Below are 26376 nucleotides of genomic sequence, written 5' to 3'. Positions count from 1 at the left end.
TCATGTTGTTGGTTTCGCTTCGCTGGGTGAGTCTCCTTTGGTGTTTGTAGTCTGGTCTGAGGGTGCTGCTAAAGGCAATTCCGAGGCTGGCTCAACCTTGGGCTTCCGTCCCCATTTACCCTTAAATTTACCCCCTTGCTGCTTGATCCTTTCTTTCTTCGTCTCAGCTACCCATTCTCCACGGAATCTCTGTCTAGGCTTCGTTTCTTTGTCCTGCGCCATCTTCCTCTTCATGCTTTCTTGACGTCCATTGACATGCCCTGAGTTAATCGGATTCGCCACAACCCACTTCTCAAGCTGTGGTTTGAGCTTCGGACCCCATGTGGATTCGCCAGCATCCAGTTCTGGGTATGTGAGGGCGGAAACAGTATCTGGAGATCTGGGTGAGGAATCGACGGTGAAGTTGGCTTGCCGAGTGCGATCCAGAGACGCCATGTATGAAAAAGTGCTGCATGCGATACCCAGATCGTGCGCAAAGCTGCGAACGTAGAAACCAGAGCACACAGTCAACCTGATACGCGCTGCAGGCGCTGAAGCAGGCTCTTCTCCGCCAGGAAGTGCAAAGGAATGCTCTCCCATGTCATACCAATCTAGTAGCGTGCATTCATCGACGTTCATCTCTCTACTCTCCAACTCTCTTGGTAACTCCTTACCCTGTCGCACGTACTCGCAAGCCTTGATACCATTGATTTTCAGCGCAGAGTATACTGGAGGGACTTGCTGGATGGTTCCTCTAAAGTTTTCCAGCTTTTCTTCAACCAACTGACGAGTGATATGCGAGGTATCTGCCGATTCAACAATGGTTCCCGTACAATCATAACTGTCGGTGCTAGCACCAAACACAACGACTGTTTCGTAAGTCTTGTTACATGCTAAAAACTGCGATAGTGATTTTGTACCGCGCCCGATCCCTACGATGAGTACGCCTGAAGCCAAAGGGTCGAGCGTGCCACCATGACCTAAACGAAACACCTGATCGGATGATTTGCTGGTACGTTTAGGTTGATGCTTGAGCAGCGACGCAAATGTAGTCGATGGAGCGAATGTTGATTGAAGTTTGAGGAGGACGTCTGCTGACGAGACATGTGCAGGCTTGGCTACCGCTAGGTGGAGTCAGAGACAAGTTGAGAAATGATGATAAGATGGCATACCAAAGATGCCCTCTAGGACTGGTTCAGCTTGTTGTCCGGCAGCCGTCCTGTCTTGGTCTTCCATTGTCAGTCACGTCACGTTACGTCGCGTTGGTAGGTGATTGACCCTTTGCGCTAGACGGAAGAATTGCTCTAGATCGCGGGACTAGCGCGTTCTGAGCTTACCCCACCACACGCCCTACGCCTTTTGAGATGCGCATGCCTTGCGAGACGCAGGCATCGGTCAGAGAAAGTCCGGGGCAGCTGTGAGTGTATCACAACCATTTGCTAGACCACATCTATACACATCCTTGTGGTAAAGTTAGCGGCGCCGACTTCGGGCTGGTCCATTCATCTGACACCATCGTTCCTCAGTCATTCTCACCAATCTTAATACCAACCCGACAATTGCGACTACCGAGCCTATGGACCATCAGCGAATGAGCGATTGGCAAATGCAGCCCTGGAATGAGGACACTATTGACCCTTCGTGGTTCTCCAACTTCCTAGCCACCGATCCTGGCCAGGATGCGCCTAATGCTGCATCTGGTGCGCCTGCCGCATTCAGCGTTGACGACGACTTGGCAATCGACCCGAACTTCCACGACTTTACGTTCGAAAACATATCACAACCAATGAGCACTGTGACTTCTCCAAGTCATCCGTTTGATGCATTCCAATTGAATGAGACTCACGGACGCCCACTGGTGCAACGACAACACACACTTCCACGTCGTCGAAGCAAGTACTTTAAGCGCAGATCGACTGGAACCGCAAGTCCGATAGCCATACCTGGTGGAAGTCCCCGACACGAAGAAGGACAGTCGCTGGCTATTCAGCGGTGGCGGAATTCGCCGCCTGAAGACGAGGCTGCATCTCTATCGGCTATCTACCATGCTTTGGAAGACAGACCGGTAGGTGCTTCACCACGCATTAGCCGACCCTCTAGTAGCGACGCCTTTCGCAAATATCGGGGCCCCTCGTCAACGACTAGTCTCGACAGCGCTGCCAGCGAATCTTCATTGCGATCCGTGAACTCGAGCCACTCCGCCACGTCACAGTCGAAGCGTCGCAGTCAGGCCACTAAAACCCGGAAGGGCAGAGTAAGAGGCACCAAAATGAACGACCCAGAGCGTATCTTCAAATGTACATTCTGCTGCGATACGTTCAAGCACAAGTACGACTGGACACGCCATGAAAAGTCTTTGCATTTAAACCTCGAAAGTTGGATGTGTACGCCGCACGGGGCTTCTGTGGTACTACCTCTAACCGGCAGAGTACATTGTGCATACTGTAGTGCACTAGACCCGACGCCCCAGCATCTGCAGCAACACAATCATGCGGCATGTACCGATGGTAACAATACTCCGCGTGTCTTTCATCGAAAAGATCACCTTACCCAACACCTTCGCCTAGTACATGGAGTCGAAACGCTACCTCTGATTGACGACTGGAAGCTTGAGACTTTGCCAGTAAAATCTCGATGCGGCATTTGCGATGCGAATCTGAACAGCTGGGACGAGCGATCAGACCATCTGGCAGCTCATTTTCGTGAAGGCAAGACTATGGCCGATTGGAAAGGCGAGCACTGCTTTGAGCCCGATGTGGCGGCTCGTGTCATCAATGCATTTCCACCCTATCTTCTTGCCGAACAAGCCAATACCGTCGTGCCTTTCTCAGCAACTAACCCTGGATCTATCGACCACACAAAGCAATTAATCTCACGCATCCAACTTGAAGAGCCAGCACAAGAGCCTCCGGCAGCAGAAACCACACATACGCCTGATCAACAAGCCTTTGAAGACTCCTTGACGGCTCTTCGAGAATTGTCAACACAACATGATCACGACTTTGCTACTGTTCTTACACGCCATCTTAGTCGCTTCGCAAGACAGCAGATGTTATCAGGAATTATTCCAACGGATGAGATGTTTCAACGCGAATCGCGAAGATTGTTGTATCAGGATCCGGACGATGGGTGGAACCAAACAGTAGCTGACAATGCCAATTGGCTACAGGACTTTCGTCGTCGTAGTGGGCTTGAGGGGAGTCCTAACACATGATGATAGTGCAACTCTGCCGTAGCTTTAAAGTGTCTTTCCAAGTCCTCTCGGCAATCTATCCATACTATCCTCTATCTTTGCAAGAACTTGGCCGTCTATCGTCAAACAATACCACCCTGCAAAGTTACTCGGTCCTTGAGATATGATAGATTGATGCTGCTTATCTGCCCAGCTCTTCCGAAGAACTGCAACGCGCGCTTACCTGTCCAAATTGGATTTTCATCGCCTAGTTCGAGAGTTAGCTGGTCTGTTCTAACTCGAGATGCAAATAGAACCCAGATCGGATCTTGATAGACCATGAAAAGAAGTTTCTCACCAATCCAATGTCCAGCCTTTGGAATCGCCTCAGCAACGAAATCATCACTTATCTGCGACCATATTTCTTCTAATAGCGTCACAGGAGAAAAACTTGCTTCGCCTCCCAATACCAGCAATGGCATCTGCAACCTCTTCCCGCTACCGAACACCGAAGTGAAGTAGGCTTCGTCATCCCAGGCCGCTGCAAAGTACTCCATGCCGCTCCTTAGAAACCCGGGTTTGGATATCTCGTTCGTGTAGCGCTGTAGGTGGTCTTCGCTCAAAGCCGCTGTGCCAGAATAACTCGCATGAAAAAAGTACCAGCTCAGCATCTGCTTTTCGCGCCCTTGAATGAAGAATTCGGCTGCATCAGGCACGGCAAAGAATGCGAGTTGCCAATTCTGGTACAAGCTAGAACTCGTTACCTGGGTAGGATACCCGTAACCTGGGAGAGCGTATTCTGCGAGAATGATAGCTTCAACAACCGATGGGTGTTCTATAGCAAGAGAAGTCGCAAGCCCTACGCCTTTGTCATGCGCAAAGACGTATGTAGACGTGATGTTGAGGTAATCTAGGATGGCTTTGAGATCGGTGCCGGCAGCTGCAGCCGTGTAATTCTTTGAGAAAGGAAGCGCTGAGTCTCCGCAGCCGCGTATATCTGGGGCGATCACAGTATCTGCTGTTACATTAGCCTGGAAGGGTTTCGTAATGAGAATTGACGGATGGACATACAGTTCTGCGCCAAGATGGGTCCGATGGTATGCCACGTCAATGAGTGCTGGGGGAAGCCATGCACTAAAAGGATGGGCGGACCTTCACCATGGTAGCGGAAATGAATCGAAACGTCGTCGAGCTGGATGCGCTCATGCTCCCATTCATCGAAGTTTGATAATTGCGCGAGCGTAAACTGCGCTAGAGCGAACGTGCAAATACTGATAATGTTGAAGAGATTCATGATGCAAGAGGTCAAGATTAGCTATATTTCAGAAACTCAACGTCCGCAAGCACAGCTTTATCTTTTTTCATTTTGTCGACACTTTCAAATGAAGCTTTAGTCTCGTTAGACCTTTTGTCATGTGCTTCACATGCAATGCTCTCATTTTGCTACTCTTTCCTATTGCGATGCATGACTGTCCATGAGGAGTCACAAACAGCTGACTGAGCATGGGGGCTGCATCGGGCTTAAGCACCAGGCTTACTAACCTCGGTCTACCACAATGCCGACGAGAACGAGAAAGTTGTTCGCAAAAGCGCACGTAGGTGGAATATACCATTCGGAAAGTAGATACGCAGGATTGTATGTCAACAATCTGCACTTCGATTGGCCTTCACCAAGGCCACTTCTTATTCCCTATACCAAAGGCATCTTACTAATCATCAGTGTCGTTACAATTCGTCCCTTTCGTTGCCATCTTCTCTCGAGATACTCTTTGCCTCGAATGCATCTCCCTCCTTCTTAACTCTACGTAGACGTAGAACTCGCGCAGCGTGACTCTTCACATCTGCCTTGAGCATTCCACCAGCTTCAACTACGCCAATCTTCTCTCCAAACAGTCGCGCATCCTCTTGAGCGAGACCTTTAGCGTAAGGGATCTCAGTAGCATTGTACCAATTGGCCTTTGAGAGAATGGATTCTCTCTGCACATGAGTATCTGCGCTGAGTAGTTCTTCGGCGGTAGCTTCAGGCATGCGATGAGCCCAAAGGTCGTGTACGGCCCAGTCATACTTTACGTGCGGTGCTGATCCACCGGGTCCGTATGGTATGAAAATCTCAGCCAGGGAGACGCTCATCTCCATGTCCTTGCCACCAGCGTTAAGGAGTATCACGGCTTCGTCTCCATTTTGGAGATGTCCAGCCCAGACGTGTGTCTCACCAACACCCCACTCATCTTTCGCCACACCTTCCGTGTCCCTTCTGACGCGCGTTACACTTCGCCCATGGGGATCCTGACTAAGCGCGATGATGGCAGGGTTGTTGATGATGGTAAGAGCAGAAGCTGGCATGTTGCGCAGATCGTTACCAAGGAAGAGCGGAGATTTGAGCGCGGCCCAAAGCGCAAAGTGCGCTTTGTATTCTTCGTCGGTCATACCGCCTTGACCGACTTCAAGCATGTCCAAATCGCTCCAACCACCAGGAATGCTACGGTCGGCAAAAGGGGCGACTTTGTTGAGAATGAAAAGTACCGAGCAATGTGTACCTGGTGCTACGCAGTTGACATCGCCTGGTGCCAAACTATTGCATCCACAGAGGTCATCAGGACGTGTGAAAGAGTCGTAGATATCACCTGTGATACGCCAGCTGTTAGATATACTCATTCCCCACTACAAGAAGTCAGTTTTTGCATATCACGGTAGGCTGTAATTTCATCTTGCTTACGGTGTGAACAAGATCCTCTCCCCAGTTGCACAAGTTGAGGAGAATGTTCTTTCCTGTCGCTTTCAAAGCATCAGACATGGTTTTGAAGCGATTGAACGACACTGATGGTGTGCCAACGCGACCCATGTGGTAGCAGCTGTCATACTTCAACATGTCGACACCCCAACCTGCAAAGCTTTTTGCATCGTCAACCTCATGGTCTAGTGACCCCTCTAATCGATGTCAGCATGCTGCAGAAAGCAGAAGTGACTGCTAAACCATACCGAACCTCGCACATGTCATCTCACCGGCGCTGCTGTACATGCCGAACTTGAGGTCTTGACTATGCAGATGATCTGAGATGGAGTTCAAGCCGTTGGGGAACTTGTCGAGCGCTGGATGGAGTTTTCCATCCTCATCCCGACCTTTTGGATCTTGCCAACAGTCGTCCAGCACGACATAGTTGTAACCCAGATCTCGCAATCCTAGGCTTAGGATTTGTGAAGAGGTCGTAAGGAGAAGGTCTTCGGAGACGTCGCATCCAAAGGCGTTCCAATTGTTCTTGTCTGATCAGTTATAGATCTGAAATATTGTTGATGGATCTTACCCAGCCCATTGGTGGTGTGATAGCGAGACCATTGTTAATGGCAGTTGCGCTGCCCAGCAGCGTCGTCACCAGCAGAACGCTGCTACGTGAATTGGTCATGATGGAAGTGTAATGTTGTTTCTCGGTGAGAGATGCACCAACGGCGTCTTAAACAGTCTTCTACGTATGTACCATCTCAAGTGGATCTTAGGCGTGGATGAATGGACCCTTGCGCCAAGTCCGCAGACTTGGATGCGGCATGTCGGAGGCTCCGCAAGGGCAGGAAAATTGGCGAGTTTTCCGCCGCTAGAGCCCGACGCTCATGCTACCCCACCATGTTTGAATGGGAGCTACTGACTCGATCCTGCACGATTACAGAGACAATCCTGAATAGCACGATAGTGGGGATTGCCTGCTTAACGCGAGCAGTGCTTCGTACTCAGGATCATTGTCCCTCGGCTCGAGCTCCATATGAGGTGCGAATTGCACCAGAAAGCGCAGCAACCATCGATCAAGAACGAAGCTTGTCTCTTTGCTTCGGAGACAAGTTTGATGAAACGCCCGTAGACGGCTCATCGCGCCGTCAACACTCGGCCAATACGTTTTCAGACGCAAGAGTATCTCAAAGTTGCGTTCCAACCTGGACTTCGATATACGTATCTCGCCCTCATCGCCAGAAAAGAGTAGGGTATGAATCTGGACAGTGGAAGCAACGACGAGAATGTGTGAAACTGCCGAATACAAAACTTCATTACCAGGTGTAGAATGCGAGCGGTAGACGAGGGCGCATAGCCGGGCTGCATGTTGCTTGCAGGCGTCAGCATATTTTGCAGAGTCGGTTGGCGCGTCAATTGACGAAGACAAAAATTGGTAGTTGAGAAGCAGCCCGTAATGATAATAGCCAAGATACACAGCTACAAACATTCGGCCAAGGCCACGCGATGCGAAGGCTTCGAGATTTGCTGGCGTATCACGCATCTGGTGCGGAACTTCCTCTAACCAGACGTCGAGATCGCGAGAAAGTTCTCGTATGCCTCTTTCAAGCGGTGGGCCTTCGAGATGTTCTGATACGCACACTCGATTGAAGTCGATGATTCTCGCCAGGATCCGATTGAGCTTTACCATCTCAGCAAGGAGAGGAGAGTTAAGGTACGGCGTTTGGTCGCTGAAGTCTCCCGTTAGATCGTTGTTCATTACGGAGAACGGTATCTCATCCACTGGCAGTGGCACAGCGCTATCAAATGGCATGATACGTGGTAGTCTCACGGCTGTGGATGACCAGACATCAACCATACATAGAGTCCACCAAGTTCTGATGTTGACTTCGCGTTCCACCAGACTTGTGACGGGACGATTGGGAAGATCGAGGGCTAGAGCAAGCCTTCCGCCCATACTGTAGTATAGGTTCTCGACGTCTGTCTCGCCACTCGCAGCGGCATATGCTCCCAGCAAAACGCATACCTGAACTGTTACAGGGGTGAGCTCGCGGATACTAAAGAGCTTCTCGCTTGATGTGCGGTAGACCTCGCCCCTTTCTCTCGGATCAGTTCCGTCAAAAAACTCATCGGTAGAGAATCTTGCGGCAAGCGCAAAAATAGCATAAAGCACTATATGCGGTACCCGGTCATTGGTCACATCGTCCATGAATGACGCTTTGTGATACATCGAGTGAAATTGGTCGTGAATGTAGTCGAAATACAGCTCCACTAACGCTCGCCTCAAGGCGGCCGGTGGTAGATCCTCGTGGCCTTGGTTTGGCAATGTCTTGGCTTGGAGCGAGAGAGCTTGCTGAGTTGCAATACTCTCATGAAGTCTAGCCTGGCGATTGGCATAATAGCCTCCTTCTGGTGGGCCTCGGAGACATTGTAGACCATGTGACAAGCAATACTCGCACACCGTTGCCAGCCGGTTTGTCGGATAGATGCATTTGCGCCGACGAGCTCTTCAACCAAATTAGCGGGTGCGCGCCTACACAGACTAGGACAGCATATCAGAGGCTTACCGACATGCACTGCATGCAGATGGTTTGCGCATCACTAGGTCTGAAGTTGCGCAATAATCTGGGGATGGAGAGCGGAAAACTGGCGGAGAACCGAATGAATGGGCAAAAGAAGGGAGAAGCGGGCCTGCATGACTCGCACGTCCCCCCGGACGGCTGACCAAAACTGGAAACGGCTACGCTAGGCCAAAGCACCTATTTAGCGGCGGTATACTGGCGGAGAAGTCTCTCACGACCTGGTGGCCGACTGGGCAAACCTCGCTCTAGTTGTGATTGGCTTTCTTCGCGCACTTAGACGCCCCAGCTCTCCCCATGGGCACTCTGTACGAATATTCCGCCATGTGTTTCCCCGCAAGACAACCCGCTCTTGCCCCTTCTCGGCCATTACCGGGGCTTAGACTCCCAAGCACTCGGGCTAGCCCTTCACTTGTGGCATGGCTCCTGTAAATGGTTCATCTCTTGACTATGCATACAAAAGGCTGGGGTCTATATAGACCGCAGATCCGTCCATGTGGTTGACCTGCATCTTTTCGACAGGTCAATACCAAAGACTATCTCTCTTGGCCCCTCGCATACTCTGGAGTCAAGTCCAATATGGCTTCAATGGAGAAGACCACCGGCAACGTGGCCACCGAGAAGGTCACCTCAACACAAGGACAACACAATGCGGTCGACGAGACGAGCGCGGCTATCAACAATGAGCACAACATGTCGGTCCGGCAGTCCTTGAGATTCTGGTGGAAAGCGATCGTATTCTCATTCGTCATATCGCTTTGCGTTGTGATGGAAGGCTACGATACAAGTCTCATGAACAAGTTCTTCGCCTTTCAACCATTTCGAAACAAGTTCGGCGATGAGATTGATGCCGATGGCAACAAGCTTGTCTCTTCGAGATGGCAGACCATCATCCTTAATGGTACTCAGGTACGCATATACACCAGTGAAGGTATCAGCTCAATGGACTTTACTAACAGGCACATAGGTCGGATGCATTCTCGGTCTCATCGTCAACGGTTATATCACTGAATGGATTGGATACAAGAAGACAATGATCGGCAGCATGCTGTTCATGACTGGCGCCATCTTCATTCCGTTCTTCTCTACAGGACTGGAGATGTTCCTTGTGGGAGGCATAATCCAGGGTCTCCCATGGGGTGTCTTCCAAACACTGGCAATTTCATATGCCGCAGATCTCTGCCCCACGCATCTGAGAGGATACATGACTTCGTGGATCAACATGTGTTGGGTCATCGGCGGTCTCTTGTCTACTGGCATTCTCACTGGACTGATGAAGAACACGACTCAATGGGGATACCGCATTCCTTTCGCTCTCCAGTGGATCTGGCCCATCCCTATCATCCTAGCTACCTTCCTCGCACCGGAATCACCTTGGTGGCTAGTCCGACAAGGTCGCATCGATGAGGCCAAAGCAGCGATCCGCCAAATCACTACACCTACAGACGGCGTTGAATTCGACCTCGATGCGCACGTAGAGATGATGGTTGTCACTGACCAGTACGAGAAACAAGTCGGTGCTGGAACCAACTACTGGCATTTGTTCCGAGGAAGCGATCTACACCGCACTGAGGTTTCTGCCATGGCCTTTATCACCCAAGCTCTCTGCGGTGTTCCCTTCATGGGCTTTGGGTAAGTTCTATCATGTGCTACATGGAGGGTATACACTGACATTATCAGAACTCAATTCATGCAAGGCGTAGGCCTCAGTCAAGACGACTCCTTCCATCTAACCATCGGTCAGGACTGCTTGGGTCTAGTTGGATGCTTTATCGCCTGGTGGATCATGACGCGCTTTGGCCGACGACCCATATACCTCGTTGGATTGTCCGCCATCTTCATCATACTTTTGATTGTTGGCTTCATCGGCCTAGCGCCGTCTACGAACGAGAATGCAAGTCTCGCTGGAGGTGTTCTAATCATTCTCATGATCTTCTGCTTCCAGGTAAGTTTCATACATTCCGTCTTGCAGCCAATCGCAAGCTAACCCAATCAGCTATCCCTGGGACCCATCTGCTACTCTCTTGCAGCCGAAATCCCCTCGTCGCGCCTCCGTGTAAAGACTGTCGCACTCTCTCGCGCTTCATACAACTCCATTGTCTTCGTCACAAACACAATCATGCCGAAAATGGTTGGCAAGAACGACTGGAATTGGGGTGCGAAGGGTGGTTTCTTCTGGGCTGGTATTGCACTTCTGTTCATCGCGTGGGGATACTTCCGTCTTCCTGAGCCGAAGGGTTTTACCTACTCTGAACTGGATCTCATGTTCGAGCACAAGGTTTCTGCGCGCAAGTTCACACGTGAGGCTGCGGATGCGTTGAAGCCTGCGTTGACGGACGTCGCCATGCAGTACGAGAAACAGAATGGGGTCGAGCGCGTAGAGTCGCATGCATGAGCTAGCTAGTTACGGTTGGTATATCAGTGGTGGTAATTTCAGTGTATGCTGTCGTCGCAAGAACCATTAACAATAATAAACTTCATTGACATTCTATTCAATCCCAGATCTTTCTCTCCCGTATTCGTATTCTACTATTGCCAGAACCTCGCTACCTCCTCATATTTTAAACCTCCTCCATGTGTATCATTTGGTGTTGTGGTTTGACTAGACTCGGGTTTCGTCATTTCGGTAGCTTCCATGCCCCAGCGCTCGAGCTCCTCTTGACTATCCGTCCATGTATCCTCACTTAGTTGTGGAATTGCGGTAGGCTTCTGGTTCGACTGTAGCTGTACAGGGATACAGCTTTCGCTGCACGAGTAGAGTGTGTGCCGTTGTGCCCGACAATGGCCGATGATGTGGTCGTGTTGGTTCGTTGTCGAGACGACAGCGGCGGTTGTTGTGGTGGATGCAGTCATTGAGGGGTGTATTGGAGTGACGGTTGAATGATTTTCTTCAAGCACCTCGAATGCTGTCAAGGTATTTGTTGTAGTAGTGGATGTGATGATGTTGATGATGTTGATAATGATGTGGGTGTATTTTGCTATGATGGCCTACCTTTTATACTATACTGCAACAATATCGAGAACGTGTTTGTCTCACTATCATGTAGCATCTGAGATAGACCTGAAGATACGAGGTGACTTTGCTCAGCGTGTTGCGCGGGTGGCGTTATCTCGTTGTGCTAATTAGCGAAGGTGGTGAGATCGCAAGTGCCCCATGCCGGTGGCACCACTTCAGTTTCAGTGCGCCGCATGGTCGCGCCAGATTTTAGCCCAACAACTAACAACAGTGCTGTACAAATCGATGTATAGCATATGACACCATAAGACACTTCATCGGACAGACTAAAGTAGAATACAGTTGTATTAATTGTGTAAGAGCTGACCAAAGGTTGGAAAATTAACTTTGCGACAAGCGCCTATGGGGTATCCGAGATCTAAAAAAGATTAACAAGAGGAACAAAAACCAATCCTACGCGTCTGATACTGGCGGTGATGGCGGATGCGTCGGGTCTAGATGCTGCCTCTTTGCATCTGGTAGTTGGTCGGATTCATCGCATATGCGCTTCATCGACCCGTTTGCGGCATTGCCATTCCGCAATTGCGCTTTCTCCTTGTTCCTAGCAATCACCTTCTTCCATTGCGCTCTGACACGCAACACGGATGTCACGCGCTCGAAATGCGATATCGGTGGTGCGGGCTCCATATTCAGACAATCAATCCTTCTTAAGCCAATGCGTTCCTTGTTGTTCAGCGCCTTTGTAAGAAGTCTGGCCATGTAGTCGATCTGTGCTTGGTCTAGCTCCGCGTCGCGAAGACCAAACCGTAGGGTCAGAAAGCCTTTGGCCCTTGGGCGGTACTGATGTAGAGCATCAGTTTTCTCTGGTCCGAAAGGTGTCAAGAATATGTGCTCTTGATTTGGCTGAGGGTTACGACTACGGCCCCAAAGTTGGGAAGGTGTATCGATCCGTCTCGGGTCTTGGTTGATGCGTTGCGTCAGGCTGAAGGTAGATATCGGACGCTTGGGGTCTTTGTCAAGGAGCTCATTGGCAGCGTCGATGAAAGCGCGGGTATACGAGTTTGGTCCGGGTGCGGCAGTAGTTTCGTCGAAGTGGCAAGCGCTCAGTAGCTCGAACTTCTTCTCTTCCTGCCTGCTGGACTTTACGAGATTGCTGGCGTAGCAAGTATCCAGAATAGTCAGTACATCGGCCTCAACATCTTCATGACGCAGCTGCTCCTCAGCCTTGTTCCAAGTGGCTCGGGCTACAGTGCTAAAGCCCGTCTCCTTGGAAGGATCTTGGGTTCCCGTAAGCTCCAGAGTTTTGGTTGCCTTTTGGAAGATACCGTGTCCCGTATAATAGACGATGAGTAGACTCTGTGTCCCGTCATGCTCGCAAATGAACTGGCTGATGTGGTTGTCGAGCTGATGCTGTGGCTTCTTTCGTATGTTCAATTCGACGATCTTGGTCTGGTAGTGAAAGCGGTCGCGGAAGAGGGATTCGAGTTCTTGGGCCTTTAGGTTTGTCAGTCAGTCAATTCTGTCCCGATGTGCTTCACCCAGGTATACCTCGTCAGCAGTTCTTAGCTCGTCCAGATGGTCTGCCCATTTGATCAGAAGCACTGCGACTTTGGTGTAGCCATCTGCAATGTCCATGTTCTTTGCAATGGCCTCGGCCCACCAGTTCTTCTGTGCTTCTGCGTTGGAGCTGGCGTCATCTTCCTTGCCAGGCGTGGTCTCTACAAGAGGTTCGCCATTCTGGGGAACCGGCTCATTGCGCCTAGGCTCGTCTTCAACATATCGTATCTGGAAGTCGGCATTTATGCTCTTGCCTGGGAGTGGGTTTGCGTTGGCAGGAGCTATCTCAGTCGTTGCGCCGTTCGCGACGCGTACCGTGGAGTCTGGGAGAGGAGCCATTGTTTTGTGAGGCTTCCAGGCTGCGAGGCTGGAAGAGTTCGCAGGCACCCGCCATTATGAGGGATGGAGTTCACCGTCGTGGACCAACCTTCAGCCCCCATATTGGGTGGGACATGCAACACGGCTCGAAGGGTGCGGAGATAGCAGGTGCTGCCCGTCCCGGCCAATCAGCGCGTCGCGCAATTACACCACCACCGTTTGGGGGCCAAAAGCAGTGCCTCCACCATGCACTCTCGACGCTCGTCTTACCATATTGACCAAGCGCCCCATGTCATGACCCTATGCGGCAAATGGCAGCAAACTATGACGGCTTGCTCAGCGACAGCATATCCACAGAGGGGTTCGTCGTGCAGAACCGCGGAATGCGCCCAGCAAGCAGTTCTGTAAGCTGCGGCTGTGCACGCAAATGTGCCCCCAACCATTATCGATACCGGTCACGAACCTAGGTTGCCTGGGGCTGCAGCAAGTACACGGTCAAGGAGGCCAGCAATAGCGTTTCTCTATAATAGCAGACAGCCTGCTCATTCCCAAGGGCATCACCTACAAGGCTATCCTGCCTCACTTAACACACTTGCAGCGACAATGGCAACCGACATGCTCGAAGCTGAGCCTTTCCAGGCCATCGAGGTGAGTCGTGCCCCAAACTTCATGCCGCACAGGGCTGATGTTCAGGCACAGGATCAACACTTGGACTCAGCGCCCGAAGTCCAAACTCCTCTGACCAAGTCTGGAGTTGCACCAATCAAAAACCCGGAAGCGGTACGTCCGTTCTTTTTTCAACACACATAGCTGGCTCTGACGAAGACTCAGGCAGAGGCGCGCTTCAGAAAGGGCGACCTGGTGCGCAAGAAGGCATCGGCGTCCAGTGGTGCTCAAACCAAGGCTGCCTACTCGATTTATGCGAGTAGGAACAGCCCGCATGGGTGGGTCGAGTATCAGCTCAAAGACTTCTATACGCACAAAGTGGACGGTACTTGGACACGCGAAAAGGACCTGAAGGCCGGCGCCTGAGCAGTGGTACCATCAATGTGGCTGAGTTCACCGGTGTGCCACAGGCAGCTGAAATCGTCATGCGTGCAGTCAATTATGGGAAGGGGCGTTCAGGGCGTTGGGGGCTGAGTCTTACGGATACGGCGATCGCTTTTCTCAACCTTGCTTTCTCAACACTACTTACACTCCTCTGTAGCCACAACCTGTTAGCCACACCTCACTCTTAATGCCTGCTTGAGTGATTTTTCATTGTGCGCAAAAAACTCGCCCATCTTCTTTTCGTCACTTCTTCGCTTCCGTGCGGGTCGCGCTTGCCTTTCTGCCTTGCAATGACCCCTCCTCGTACTATGACCGGGGATACATTCACCGATGAGAAAACACCTCCATCGCCAGCATCTCCAACGAATACCGACACGACCTTAAGAGGAGATGCTTTCATCGAGATAGCGGACGAGAATAGCGATTGCCACTCTACCATCTCGCCCTCCGTGCGAACGAACGAAGTTGATGTTGAGAGTGCACAGCCTCGTACGTTTCTCCATGCGACCGTTTTGGCCCCCAAAATATATCAGCAACGAGTCTCCGCGCACCAAAGACAGCCAATATAGAGCATCGAACGTTGTGGGATGACCGTTTCTGGTCTGACAGCTCGTATGCATGACATGATTATAGCATATGGCCAGACCACTCCGGGGGCTAGAAGATTAAATCTACATTGAGCAACACTGATACATCTTCAGAAACCGAGAACAAGCGGCCTGGAGTCTTACAACGCGTGACAGGTTCATTTCGCTCAGAGCCAGACCCCATATTCGTGACTGAAACTAACACCCGAACACGTAAGCACACCAATGCCTCCCTATGTCGCTTAGTGCTGATGACGGTCAGTGGAAGGAACACCCAACGGCTTCCCAAGGCTTGCAGCGTTTCAAGCTAGTGACACAAACTTCGCGCTTTATCGATCGTTCAGTTACTTACACTCACGAGTCCTGCTTGACCTACAGGATGAGATTACCTCCTTAGAAGCAGAGCTTGATGAAATCGACCTGGAGGACTCTTTCGAAGACCAGCGTCGTCTGATGTCGAGGGACTACGATGCTAGCCAACCTCATGGTGAAGGAGCGCCTCGGAGCCGTCGAGTCATACTTCGCGAAATTAAAACCAAGCTATTAGAATATGGTATGCATACGCCGATAATCAATCTGGGCACAGATAACTAAGCATGATACAGATGAGGTGCTTATGAAAGCAAGAGACCTTCAGTCTTTTCAAAAGCCGTCAGATCGAAACTATCGTAGCCTACGACGCTACTGCTACAAGAAGAAACCTCTTTTGGATGAAGGGCTTGAATCCATTCGTACTAAAGAGGACATGGTCACCATCCACAACGGCCGCGAATGGGCGACCTTTGATGGCGGTGTTGAGACCGTCATAGGACAAACAGACAAGTTCCTCCAGAAGGTATTTCGAACGAAAACACCTCCGCTACAGGTATGCACATTATGTTCTTGAAAGTGAAAAGACACACCACTTACCTATTTTGCAGAAGTACTTCCGAACTCCGGAAGCACAAGAGAAGACCACCGATCCCGATATCTCATATTACAGCAGCTCGCGTATTGACAAGCTGGTCAACATCCTAATAACCTTCATCATATTCTGTCTGCTCGTGATACCAGTCATCACCATGTACCAGTTGACGAACACGGCTGCACACATTGAGGTTGACCCTTCGGGCAATACGACTACGACGAGCACCATCGATACTAACAAGCGAGACACTTTCAATGCGGTGGGTGTGTTAATGGTCTTTACTCTGCTGTTCAGCGCCGCAATGAGTCTACTGACAAAGGCGGCGAGACACGAACTCTTCGCGGCGTCTGCCGCATATTGTGCAATCCTGGTTGTATTCATTGGGAATTTCACTGGACCTGGCAATTGACCGTTCCTCATGAGAATAATAACGACGAAATGATAACGATCCCAATGACATCTACATACTCCATCTAGCTTGTGCGTTTTGAAATCAAGATGACTACAAGCTCCTCGTGGGTATGATGAAGAACGGGAGTATCTACTCGGGTCTGCTCAGTTGTCCCATCATACAGCCCCATGAGAGTCTCTTCCCAAGACTCATAGATTGCTTTGCCAACTAGACGAATGCACCAGTAAACATACGGGTGGAGATGTAAGCCTTAATGCGGAACTACCTATTCAGCCGATGGACCGCTTAATGTCAGCCCTGTAGCGGGAACGAAAACACAAGCATCCGCGCTGCTGACGAGCGCCTTATCTTGGGAGCAACAAGAGCGAATCAGTTGAACGAGTAACAGAATCCCGTATACAGAGACATCGCAGTGGTTTTCGCGCGGGTCAGGCCACCTCGCTTCTGGTTTGCCATGCCTTTCGGTAGAATCAAGCGCCCCGAAATCACTTCGTGGAGAGTCGGCATCGGGGCTTTCGGGTGCTGCGACTGTGCGAGAACAGGTAGGATTTGACCTGTATCATGTCGCTTACGCTGCTAGGTCTCTCCGTGAGATGTTTTGGCAAACTTATATATCGCATCGCGTATTTCCCCTCTTTTCGTTTGCATAAACCTTGAAAGCCTCCAAATCTTTTACAATGTCGTCCTTGACCAGCGTCTCCACCGCACGTTCAGAAGTGTCCCCTCATGTACCCGCAGACATCGTCGTACCACTCCATAGCCGTGATGACACGAATCAGAACAGGAATATCTCCATCGAGTTCACCATGCGTTTTGATGACGTCCTTGATTCACAGAAGCTAGTCGACTCGCTGTGGAAATTGCTCGAGAAACCTGGCTGGAACAAAGTAGGAGCGCGATTGCGTCTCAACACCACAAATGGGAGACTCGAATACCATAGTGAGTTTTCCCAAACGAACTGCATGTGAGATACGTCCTGAGTTTGCGTACCCATATCTAGTACCATCACGCTACACCAAGGAACGTCCACCAGTCAACTTTACTCAGAAGACGTACGACATGAGGTTTGAGGAGCATCCCATCGGCCGCAAATTTCCTGTGGTAGACGAGCACAACGACAATGTCCAATCCTTTGACGTACTAGACTCCCTTCGTGGGATTACGCAGACAGAAAACAGCACTACGGTCCTCGACGATTGGATCCATACAGATAAAGCACAGCTCGGCTTGCACGTTGTGAGCTTCAAGGATACCACACTTGTCACCCTCACTTGGTTGCATACACTTCTTGACGCGATGGGGCGACAAGCCCTCCTAAAGGCGTGGCAGGCGGTCTTGGAGGGTAGGGATGACGATGTACCAGAGTTCTGGGGGTTTGATTTCGATCCACTGGCACAGCTTGGAGCGCCTCTCGGCGAAGACAAAACAACAGCAGAGGATAAGAACACTCCTGATGTGAAAGTGCAAGAGAAGCAACAAGGATCCCCATCTCCGGCCTCTGAAATAAAAAAAGCACCATCCGGCCGGATGCTCTACGTGCCCGCATCTTACATGGCTCGCCTGCGTACTAAAGCAATGAACGATCTTACCTCTCTCGACGCCTCACAAATCACTTACAACACTTCAAACTCTTCCGAGCCCAAGCCCTTCCTTTCCGACGGTGATATATTTTCCGCGTGGTTGGTCAAACACCTCATATCCGCCGATGCCACTCTTCTTGAGTCCCCGCCCGTTCGACCAGTCATATTCGTCAATGTGTTGGGAATGCGAGACGTGCTGTCGACATCTTCATCCAAGTACAAAGTCTTGATCCCAAGAGGAACAGCGTTCATCGGGAACGCGGCAACCGGCATCGTCTCTCCGTTCAGTCTAAAGCAATTTCTGGACATGCCACTAGGCCATATTGCTGCTCGTATACGCAAAGACCTAGTTGAGCAAGGAAACAGGGAGGCTGTCGAAGCTTCTCAGCGTGCGAGCCGTATCGAACAACAGACTAACATGGCACCACCGGATGCGCAAATGGCGCCAGCAGTGTTCGTAGTCTCTAACTGGGCAAAGGCCAAGTTGTTTGAAATCAGCTTCAGCGCTGCAGTTGTTCCTCGCACCGACAACCAGGGCGGGCCTGTCGGTAAGCCAACTACTGGCAAGCCCACATATATTCATGTGTACGGCACCGACAAACGGGCAAGTGGTTCAGGTGTAGGCCCAGGTGGTATTGGAAATTGTGTAGGTAAGGACGCGAGGGGAGGATATTGGCTTGGAGGAATCTGTTCTGGAGGGTGGGCAGAGAGGTTTGAGAAGGCTGTGTTGAGCGATGCATAGACCAGCAAATTGATCACAACGCGCGAGTAACGAATGCTGATATACGAGCACGTTGAAGACTGTCTACCACACTTGGTATCTATGAATGGAAGTGATTACTTTGTATCGTATTAATTTCATACTGAAGACTCTTGCCCAGTAGGTAGAGATACCCGACCTAATTACGCCATCGCTAAACATGAATTTCGTGGAAAAGCATTATACTAAGGCTGCAACCAATCCACTTTACAAAACCGTGCTTGTTTAGTCGCAGATTGAGGAGAAGAGAGAATTATGCAAGCCATTTTGTCTGCACGTCCGGTAGATGCACGCTCAATAACGAGCGCCGTCAGCTCCCATCTCGTTGTGCTGCTGAGCGGCCTTTTCCTGTTCGAGCCTGTGACTTCGGCGATAGTCCTTAATTTCGTGGAAAGAGGCGGTGATAGCGTGCAGGAGGCTAAGAGCTGGTTAAGACTTGTTACTAGAACTTTGGAATATGGAGAACTTACGTGCTGATGATGGCCAAGATGAAAGTACCCCAAGGCAAGTTGCAAGAGTCATCGCGGCTTGCTGTCTCGCCAGTAATAGTGCTAGGGTTTGTGCCGTTCGCAAGACGCCTAGGGTTGTAGCAGTGCCTGGCGCCAGCGAGGCCGCCATCTGGGCGTGTCAAGACCGTGACGGCGATGAATGCACCGACAAAGAGCAGGTCGAGAAGTACCCAGATCCACCTCAATGTTCTACCTCCGGGGTTGGCGGATTTCTTGATGCAGGACAGCAGCATAGTGATCAGGGTATATAGCACAGCAGCAGCAAGGATGCCTTCCACAGCGCCATAGGCACCGTTCACGCCGCGTCGTGTCTTGACACTGTTGACGAGACGGTAGACTTTGTATAGGCGCTGACTGAAGATGCCGAGAGAGACGGCGGACGAGACAAGCTGAAGAACGCGGGTGAGACGCAACAACCAGCGGTAGAAAGAGGTGTTCTTGAGCTTGTCGGGAACAAAACGCGTGAGAAGGCCGGTTTGCTCTCGCTTGTCGACGGCGTAAGAGTCGACTGGACCGTCAATTGGCTGCTGGGCACGAACCATGACGAAACGCTTTTAGGTATTGACGTTGATGGTGATGCTGGACTGGAGATGTTCGCTGACTGATGTTCGACGCAGTTGGAAAGTGTGTTGGGCAACTGTCTTATAGCGCTGGAGACGAGGTGAGTGCGACGTGACACGAAGGACCCTTCTTGCTCGTTTTACACAATCGTCACTCATCGTCACCGTCATTGTCAGCCACCCTGCACCCGAACCAAACCTGGAACCGCGGATATGTTCTTGCGCTTGTTGCACAAAGACATGTTGCCTTTACAAAACTCTTAGGCGCGTCATGGTATTGCCTAGTTCTCAAACGCTAAGCCACAATGCAGGTATGATTGGTGGCTGGGGAGCGCAGCACGTGACGAAGCTAACGTGAAGTGCGTCACTCAACATCTTTCCCATGCTTTTTCTTGAACGTGCTCCAAAATCGCATGCAACGAGTCCAGTATAGGCCAGACCCTTGCTGATCTCCAATGGGATTTTCAACGTGGCTGCAGCATCGCTCGATCCCAGAGCGGATAATTGCAAGATGACGAGCCCCACCCGCCGCCAACGCTTGCTTTTCGAGTCGATCATGGTGAAGCTTGTTTCAGCAGCCTAAGCGACAGATGAGCTAAGGTTCCGGCAAACGATTTTCTCACGAACACCCGATTGCGCGAGCAGTGAGTGGCTGTCGTAGGAAAGAGCTCTGGATAATCGTCCCGTCGATCTCAATGCCGCTATCCGAATCCGAATCCAATCAATCCAATGCTAGGTGATCTGCCTACGATGTACTGCAAAATAAGCCACGAGACTTATACTATGTAGCATCCGTCATGCATACTCGGCTCCAGCTTCTTGCGATGTTTAGCACCACTCTTCTAGATGACTTCCAAATCACTGTAGCGTGTCTTGCGGCTTGAACGCTATCATCGCATTAATGTCGCTCAGCGACCCAAATAATAGCAACTCACGGTGCGGACACATTCATGCCCGCTATGTCGAGGAACATCTCTTTTGGTAGATCGAAGAGTTCGGGCATCGTTCGCGTTCTAGGGACGCGAAAAGCGGCTGGGAATACCACGTCGTGCTCCCAAAGGTGGTAAGATATTGGCGGGGTGGCTGGGCACGCCTGTGGAATGCAAGCTATGGTTTAGATATCCGTGACACAACTTTCGAAATCAAGCTCCTTCCATATCTCTTCGTTGAGATAAAACTGTATTCTACCAATTCTTTGCCCTAATCTTTCTGTACTCCAATAGCGAACCCACTGCTCGATATAGCTGCTCAGCCCACGCAGGTAGTGTTCTGACTTTGCACGGTCAACTGGATACAGCTGCTCGAAATCAAGGTGAGCTAGACCTTGTATCTTCCGTGAAGGCACTGCCGCTAGGCTTAAAACCTCATTACCGTTCCCATATGCCAATGTACTGACGAATATTGCGACAGTACTAATCCGAGTAACAGGCAGATTCTGGTCATTGTTTGATTGATCATTTGAACGAGCATCTGAAGGTGGGTCGAGCCAAATCTCCAAACCCCGGAATATTTTCGATATCTGCCTGTCAATGCACACATTCGTTTGTGGGTAGAGCAAGAAGTAGGATAGTGGGGCTAGTAGTGCTTCCGGGACGAAGCTGCCCATGGACAGATCAAACATATTTGGCCCCATATAGTCGTCCCAACCCGTTTGCAGAGCCCTTTGTCCTTCTGTACAGCATGGAATGATATTGATGTCTAGCCTTTCGATGGTTTCGTCAAGCTTTCGTACGGGAATAATGCGTCGTGTTGGCCAGAGCCAATGGTCGTCAACAACCGCGATGTCGATTTCGAAGTTTCTTGGCGCTTTTGATAGGTATTCTGTAGTCTCTATTTGTATTTTCCGATTGACAAGTAGTAGGTCTATAGCTTTCGGACGTTTCGAGTGATCCGGGCTGAGTACGCAGTACAGATTGCGGTCAGTGGTGTTCCACCAGCTGGTTCGATAGCGCTTGCCGTTCTCTGACTGCACAATCGGTGACGACAGCACAATGTGGATGATGTCGAAGAGTAGCTCACTCGGTAGATCCAGTAGGCCAACCATGGCCGCTGTCTGCTAGAGATTGCGACAGTGTCGTGTGAACGAAGGTTTACGGGCTGTTCGCGGCGCCTCGTGTACCATAACCTATGATGCGTCGGCCCCACTTGAGCCTCGGGCCGTTCGAGCTGGACAGCTTCCACGCATTGCTCTCATCTCACCTAGGCACAAACAGTTCTCGATGCTGTTGGAGTCACCTCAAATTACGCCGATGATGCTGCTGCGAGCAGTCCTCCAACAAGACCGCGCATTCGTGGATATGTTACTTGGATGCACTCATCACTTGTGGCGCAAGACTTGCTTCTGGTTAGCGCAAATGACTCATTTTTGCTCACCTGGCCTGTGCCTCACATATGAGGCTCAGCAACCTCCAGAGTCATACATTCCACCCGATCGGGAAGTAGACTGATACAACAGGTGGAGTACAGTGTTTGGTCGTATTTACTATACAAGACATAAAGGTCTCTGGAGAATCACAAGAGCACAGGACCATCAATACCGAAGTTGTTTATCACGCGTTCAATATACCCCTTGCAATAGCTTTCCGTGCATCTTTTACATTCAGATTATGGCGTCTACCGAACAATCTTTACTTCCAGCTAGGATGTCGACGACATCATACGACACTGCGTTGTGCATTATTCCACCGATCTCTCAATGCCGTCACATTGACCATTTGCGGGAACTTTACGACAAGGCTTACGGAAGGGCAAGTCCTGCACCAACTCATGATACAAGAAACATACATTGACTTTTCTTTCTCTCATCTGCAGTGGCCACCGCACGTCAACCTTGTTTACCCTTTCGTGGCGCCTGAGCAGCTCCCAAGAGCACAACAACAAATTCGAGAGTATTTGGCAGAGAATCTTGACCAAGAGACTCCGATCGACATAGAACTAGTTCAAGCAGGTGCATTCGTTCAAAAGAACAACATGAACGTTTATCTCACCGACCACGGTGGCGAGGATGTCGACTCGCCTCTCGTTTCACTGCGAACGGTCGTACTACGAGCTTTGGGACAGGGACCTGCTCGATCTACCGCACATCTTACTGTTGGCCAAACACAGGGCAATCCTTTGATATCACAGTCGTACCTCCTACGCAAGGCGCGTTTACTGCCGGATATGCGGTTCCGCGTCGGCACGCTTGCTATCTTGATTCGCGAAAGGACGACTGGAACACTCTCAACGGACCATATGCGTCTGTATGGAACCATCGATATCGGCGCTCCAAGTGACATCTGGAGACCTCATAGCTCGGACTATTGGGTGAAAACACCGAACTCAAATCTGCCTACGCTTCAATCTGATAGCGATGGAGGTCAACAAGAGATTATATCTGACAATCATAAGGTGCTAGCTGAACCCGCTCTCTGCTTTGATCCAACTGGAAAAGAATGGTCAGCATACACAGATGGAGATAAGGGCCAGACTGGAATCAGAGAACTCACTGTTTCGAGCTACAACGTCTTGGTGGACACCGAATATCCGCCAGACCATGATCGCGACCCGTTGATTGTCAGCACAATCTTATCCAATTCAGCGGAAGCCGATGTACTTGTGCTACAAGAAGTTTCCGATGATTTCCTTAGCTACCTACTGCGGAATAGTCCCGATGTCATGCAGATCGCCCAAAGATATCCGTTTGTTTCACATGGACCACCCTGCCAGAACGATCTTGGTCCCCTTCCTAGTCTACGGAACGTCGTTATCCTAAGCCGCTACCCGTTTTCCTGGCACTCAGTCTCTTTCCATCGCAAGCACAAGAGCGCCCTTATCGCACAATTTAATGGCGTTGCGACATCCAGCTCTGTGGAGCCGGAGGGTTTGGTTGTTGCTGGTGTGCACCTGACTGCGGGTCTTACTGACGGCTCAGTTGCTACCAAGAAATCTCAAATGGGAACTCTAACACATTACTTGGAGCGACACTACAAGCGTGAATCATGGGTTGTTGCTGGAGATTTCAACCTCGTCACATCGACCTACACCATCGACTTATCGGTCAAGAACCAGTCCATATCTAGCGAGACTGTATCGACACTATCGGCGATCGAGGACGAGATCCGCGAAGCCGGATTATCTGATGTATGGTCTGTCGCGCGTGTCGAAGGGGTTGACCAAACAAGTGCTACTGAGTCTGGTGACCTGTTCGAGGGTGAAGAAGGAGCGACATTCGACCCCCAGAACAACCGGCTTGCTGCTGGAACTACGACCACTTCCCACGATCGCCCGCAACGCTATGATAGGATATTATTCAAGCCGCAAGAATCGCTCCGCATAGTTCACTTCAACCATTTCGGCGTTCCGGAAATGATCGATGGCGAGCAGGTCGTTGCTAGCGACCATTATGGTGTAAGAGCAAGGATTCAGTCGACGGATGCTGCGGTATCGAATGATGTGAATAAGGATCTATCATCAAAGCAGCTTATCATCGAACACAGGCGAGCAGCGGGGGTCCTGGCAGACACCACGAGTTTACACTCCGTGCTTGAAACACATGGTATGTTTCCGAACGAGAAACAAGCTGGCGAATGGCGCGACGCATTCGCAAGCCTTCAAAATGTCCTACTTGGTACATCGGAGGATTCAAACCAAGCGCAGCCTGACATACCGTTGGTCATAGTACCAGTTGGCTCGTATGCACTGGGTGTATGGACGGCAGACTCAGATATTGACTGCCTTTGCATTGGAACCATTAGTTCCAAGACATTCTTCAAGCTTGCTCGGCAACGGCTTTCCAAAGCCGAGATTCAAGGTATTAGGATCTTGCGTAAGGTCGAAGCTAGTACTGGCACCATGCTTGAGCTATCCGTCAATGAGATACTCATGGATTTACAGTACTGTCCTGCCCCTCAAGTTGTCGAAAGGTAAGTTTCATTTCGTTATTATCCCGCAATAGTTCTGACACATAGCAAATAGGTGGCACGAGTTCCGTAATATTCCAGCATCCGATCCGATCTTCAACCTTTCTGTTCTTTCACTCCGCAAACTCAAGCCGTACCGCGATCTACTGTACATACAACGTACACTGCCATCACTTCCCGCATTCCGCCTAGCGTATCGCTGTATTAAGTTATGGGCTGTTCAGCGTGGAATCTACAGTGCAAAGTTCGGTTTTCTTGGTGGCGTCCACATCACCCTCATGTTGTCCTGGGTATGCAAGAAGCTTGGACATGACTATGGCTCAGTCACGGCTGCAGACATAGTCACAAGCTTCTTTCACCATTACGCTCACTTTGACTGGACAAACGACATCGTCTACGATGCCATTTACCACAAAAAGCGACCGCGTTACTACCGCAGCACAAGAGAACCAATGGTCGTGCTGGGTTATCATGCACCCAACTCCAACATTGCTCATACGGCTACTGTTCCCGGTCTGAAATCATTAGTCAAGGCCTTCAGGAACGCTGAGCAGCAGCTATGCGAGCCAGGCATTACGTGGGAGACGTTCTTCGGTGCCCCCTCAGCTCCGAGACAGGAATTGAACATCCCGCATGGAGTTGCAGACTTTCTCCACGCTTACAACAATTTCATCAAGATTGACATGCAGTTTTGGGGCCGAACGCTAGCAAAGGGCAAGAGTTTAGTCGGTTGGGTTGAGTCTCGGTGCATATCCCTCGTCATAGGTAAGCACTCTAATACATCTACTCCTTATTTAATCGATATACTGATCTTGATAGACATTCACAAAGCCATACCCAACTCCGAAGTACAGATCTGGCCCGCTCGCTTCGCCGATAGCGACTCAAAAGATGTCGACGATGGTAAAGATTACCAAGGATGTTACCTAATCGGACTCTCGAAAGCTGAGAAGACCGCTTCTGCAGCAAGTGCGGAGGAGAAGCAGGTGGCCAAGCAGGCTTTGGACAAGGTGCTGGATCGTTTCCTAACGCAGTTGCGAACCGACGAGAAGAACTTTGACCCAAACATCTCGTGGATTGATGCATCGCTAGTAAGGTCTAGCGAAGTCAGGGATTTGCAGCTGGATGACCGGGAGTGGGGAATCTATGCCACGGAATTGGATTCAGACTCGGATGATGAAGAAGACATTATCGACGAAGACACCGAAGATGCTGATGACACAAAGCCTCAGCGTGCGATACCTCAGCGTCCAAAGCCTACGTCGAAGCCTTTATCGAGTACCAAACTACGTCCTGCATCCGACGTTCTCAATCGGCTACGTTGGGATCCGAGTCTTGATCCGAGTGATTACATTATTGGATATGAGGACCGTTTCCTGGGCGCAAAGGAGACCGGACTCGAGAAATGGAAGACTGAACAAACAGACGAGGAATTCATACCTCAGCACCGGATACTATATTTCAAGAGGAAGGGTGGTGAGGACGGAAGGGGTGATATAGTATGGGAGAGGGCGACGAGGATAGACAAGATCTTTGGAAGCGGACTGGGCAATGGAGATTGAGTTGGATCGGAGATACAATCTATAGATACACCCGCATCATTAGAGACTTTGTTGTACCTGTAAACTGCCTTGTATCCAATGTGTGAAGCTGGCCTAACAGACCCTTACTCTAATGTACCAATGTAAGCAGGTGGGATCTGGTGACATGTCCGTACACCATCACTCACGCAGTCTCACTTGCACTCTCCATTGCCTTGTAGAGAAGTATGGAGTTGCCGGCAACATTTGCATTCATGGATGTGGACAAAATGAGCATAACAGTTCACCTCCA

At 50.4% G+C, this 26376-nt stretch overlaps 13 protein-coding genes across 13 annotated transcripts; 6 read left to right on the top strand and 7 right to left on the bottom strand.

Annotated features, from left to right (window-relative positions):
• Window positions 1-1215, bottom strand: CC77DRAFT_1058489 (tRNA pseudouridine synthase B; the record flags this gene model as incomplete). The annotated part of the gene is made up of 2 exons (XM_018528139.1): window positions 1-1103; window positions 1152-1215. 2 exons carry the CDS (start codon window positions 1213-1215, stop codon window positions 1-3), a joined length of 1167 nt encoding a protein of 388 aa, XP_018389417.1.
• Window positions 1216-1357: 142 nt separating this feature from the next.
• Window positions 1358-3629, top strand: CC77DRAFT_1017616 (hypothetical protein). The gene has a single exon (XM_018524441.1). It carries the CDS (start codon window positions 1556-1558, stop codon window positions 3191-3193), a length of 1638 nt encoding a protein of 545 aa, XP_018389416.1. The 5' UTR covers window positions 1358-1555; the 3' UTR covers window positions 3194-3629.
• On the bottom strand, window positions 3256-4481 carry CC77DRAFT_1017615 (alpha/beta-hydrolase). Its single transcript, XM_018524440.1, has 3 exons — window positions 4223-4481; window positions 3510-4166; window positions 3256-3419 (listed from the first exon to the last, which is right to left on the bottom strand). Exons 1-3 carry the CDS (start codon window positions 4443-4445, stop codon window positions 3295-3297), a joined length of 1005 nt encoding a protein of 334 aa, XP_018389415.1. The 5' UTR covers window positions 4446-4481; the 3' UTR covers window positions 3256-3294.
• A 179-nt stretch (window positions 4482-4660) lies between these two features.
• Window positions 4661-6678, bottom strand: CC77DRAFT_640780 (glycoside hydrolase). Its single transcript, XM_018532578.1, has 4 exons — window positions 6454-6678; window positions 6131-6407; window positions 5868-6079; window positions 4661-5812 (listed from the first exon to the last, which is right to left on the bottom strand). Exons 1-4 carry the CDS (start codon window positions 6550-6552, stop codon window positions 4877-4879), a joined length of 1524 nt encoding a protein of 507 aa, XP_018389414.1. The 5' UTR covers window positions 6553-6678; the 3' UTR covers window positions 4661-4876.
• A 126-nt stretch (window positions 6679-6804) lies between these two features.
• CC77DRAFT_929318 (hypothetical protein) lies at window positions 6805-8466 on the bottom strand (the record flags this gene model as incomplete). Its single annotated transcript, XM_018534098.1, has 2 exons — window positions 6805-8374; window positions 8435-8466. The coding sequence occupies 2 exons, from the start codon at window positions 8464-8466 to the stop codon at window positions 6805-6807; spliced, it is 1602 nt and encodes a 533-aa protein (XP_018389413.1).
• A 95-nt stretch (window positions 8467-8561) lies between these two features.
• CC77DRAFT_642280 (general substrate transporter) lies at window positions 8562-10990 on the top strand. The gene is made up of 4 exons (XM_018532585.1): window positions 8562-9355; window positions 9414-10078; window positions 10127-10391; window positions 10443-10990. The coding sequence occupies exons 1-4, from the start codon at window positions 9026-9028 to the stop codon at window positions 10839-10841; spliced, it is 1659 nt and encodes a 552-aa protein (XP_018389412.1). The 5' UTR covers window positions 8562-9025; the 3' UTR covers window positions 10842-10990.
• A 619-nt stretch (window positions 10991-11609) lies between these two features.
• Window positions 11610-13420, bottom strand: CC77DRAFT_641982 (hypothetical protein). Its single transcript, XM_018532583.1, has 2 exons — window positions 12951-13420; window positions 11610-12896 (listed from the first exon to the last, which is right to left on the bottom strand). Exons 1-2 carry the CDS (start codon window positions 13296-13298, stop codon window positions 11856-11858), a joined length of 1389 nt encoding a protein of 462 aa, XP_018389411.1. The 5' UTR covers window positions 13299-13420; the 3' UTR covers window positions 11610-11855.
• A 460-nt stretch (window positions 13421-13880) lies between these two features.
• CC77DRAFT_1006190 (hypothetical protein) lies at window positions 13881-14309 on the top strand (the record flags this gene model as incomplete). The annotated part of the gene is made up of 3 exons (XM_018523399.1): window positions 13881-13925; window positions 13977-14057; window positions 14109-14309. 3 exons carry the CDS (start codon window positions 13881-13883, stop codon window positions 14307-14309), a joined length of 327 nt encoding a protein of 108 aa, XP_018389410.1.
• A 326-nt stretch (window positions 14310-14635) lies between these two features.
• On the top strand, window positions 14636-16230 carry CC77DRAFT_928959 (hypothetical protein; the record flags this gene model as incomplete). The annotated part of the gene is made up of 5 exons (XM_018534083.1): window positions 14636-14816; window positions 15029-15127; window positions 15177-15467; window positions 15520-15779; window positions 15835-16230. 5 exons carry the CDS (start codon window positions 14636-14638, stop codon window positions 16228-16230), a joined length of 1227 nt encoding a protein of 408 aa, XP_018389409.1.
• Window positions 16231-16570: 340 nt separating this feature from the next.
• On the top strand, window positions 16571-18635 carry CC77DRAFT_641961 (hypothetical protein). The gene is made up of 2 exons (XM_018532582.1): window positions 16571-17172; window positions 17234-18635. The coding sequence occupies exons 1-2, from the start codon at window positions 16911-16913 to the stop codon at window positions 18553-18555; spliced, it is 1584 nt and encodes a 527-aa protein (XP_018389408.1). The 5' UTR covers window positions 16571-16910; the 3' UTR covers window positions 18556-18635.
• A 1-nt stretch (window position 18636) lies between these two features.
• CC77DRAFT_640769 (hypothetical protein) lies at window positions 18637-19777 on the bottom strand. Its single transcript, XM_018532577.1, has 2 exons — window positions 19044-19777; window positions 18637-18991 (listed from the first exon to the last, which is right to left on the bottom strand). The coding sequence occupies exons 1-2, from the start codon at window positions 19622-19624 to the stop codon at window positions 18868-18870; spliced, it is 705 nt and encodes a 234-aa protein (XP_018389407.1). The 5' UTR covers window positions 19625-19777; the 3' UTR covers window positions 18637-18867.
• Window positions 19778-20756: 979 nt separating this feature from the next.
• Window positions 20757-21696, bottom strand: CC77DRAFT_1084544 (hypothetical protein; the record flags this gene model as incomplete). Its single annotated transcript, XM_018529403.1, has 1 exon — window positions 20757-21696. The coding sequence occupies exon 1, from the start codon at window positions 21684-21686 to the stop codon at window positions 20757-20759; it is 930 nt and encodes a 309-aa protein (XP_018389406.1). The 5' UTR covers window positions 21687-21696.
• A 473-nt stretch (window positions 21697-22169) lies between these two features.
• CC77DRAFT_642025 (hypothetical protein) lies at window positions 22170-26208 on the top strand. The gene is made up of 4 exons (XM_018532584.1): window positions 22170-22389; window positions 22454-24546; window positions 24599-25308; window positions 25363-26208. Exons 1-4 carry the CDS (start codon window positions 22249-22251, stop codon window positions 26103-26105), a joined length of 3687 nt encoding a protein of 1228 aa, XP_018389405.1. The 5' UTR covers window positions 22170-22248; the 3' UTR covers window positions 26106-26208.
• The last annotated feature ends 168 nt before the right edge of the window (window positions 26209-26376 follow it).

Source organism: Alternaria alternata, assembly GCF_001642055.1.
Source record: "Alternaria alternata strain SRC1lrK2f unplaced genomic scaffold CC77scaffold_4, whole genome shotgun sequence".
Lineage (NCBI taxonomy): Eukaryota > Fungi > Ascomycota > Dothideomycetes > Pleosporales > Pleosporaceae > Alternaria > Alternaria alternata.
Note: the sequence above shows the minus strand (reverse complement) of the source record. Positions and strands in the feature narration are given on the sequence as shown.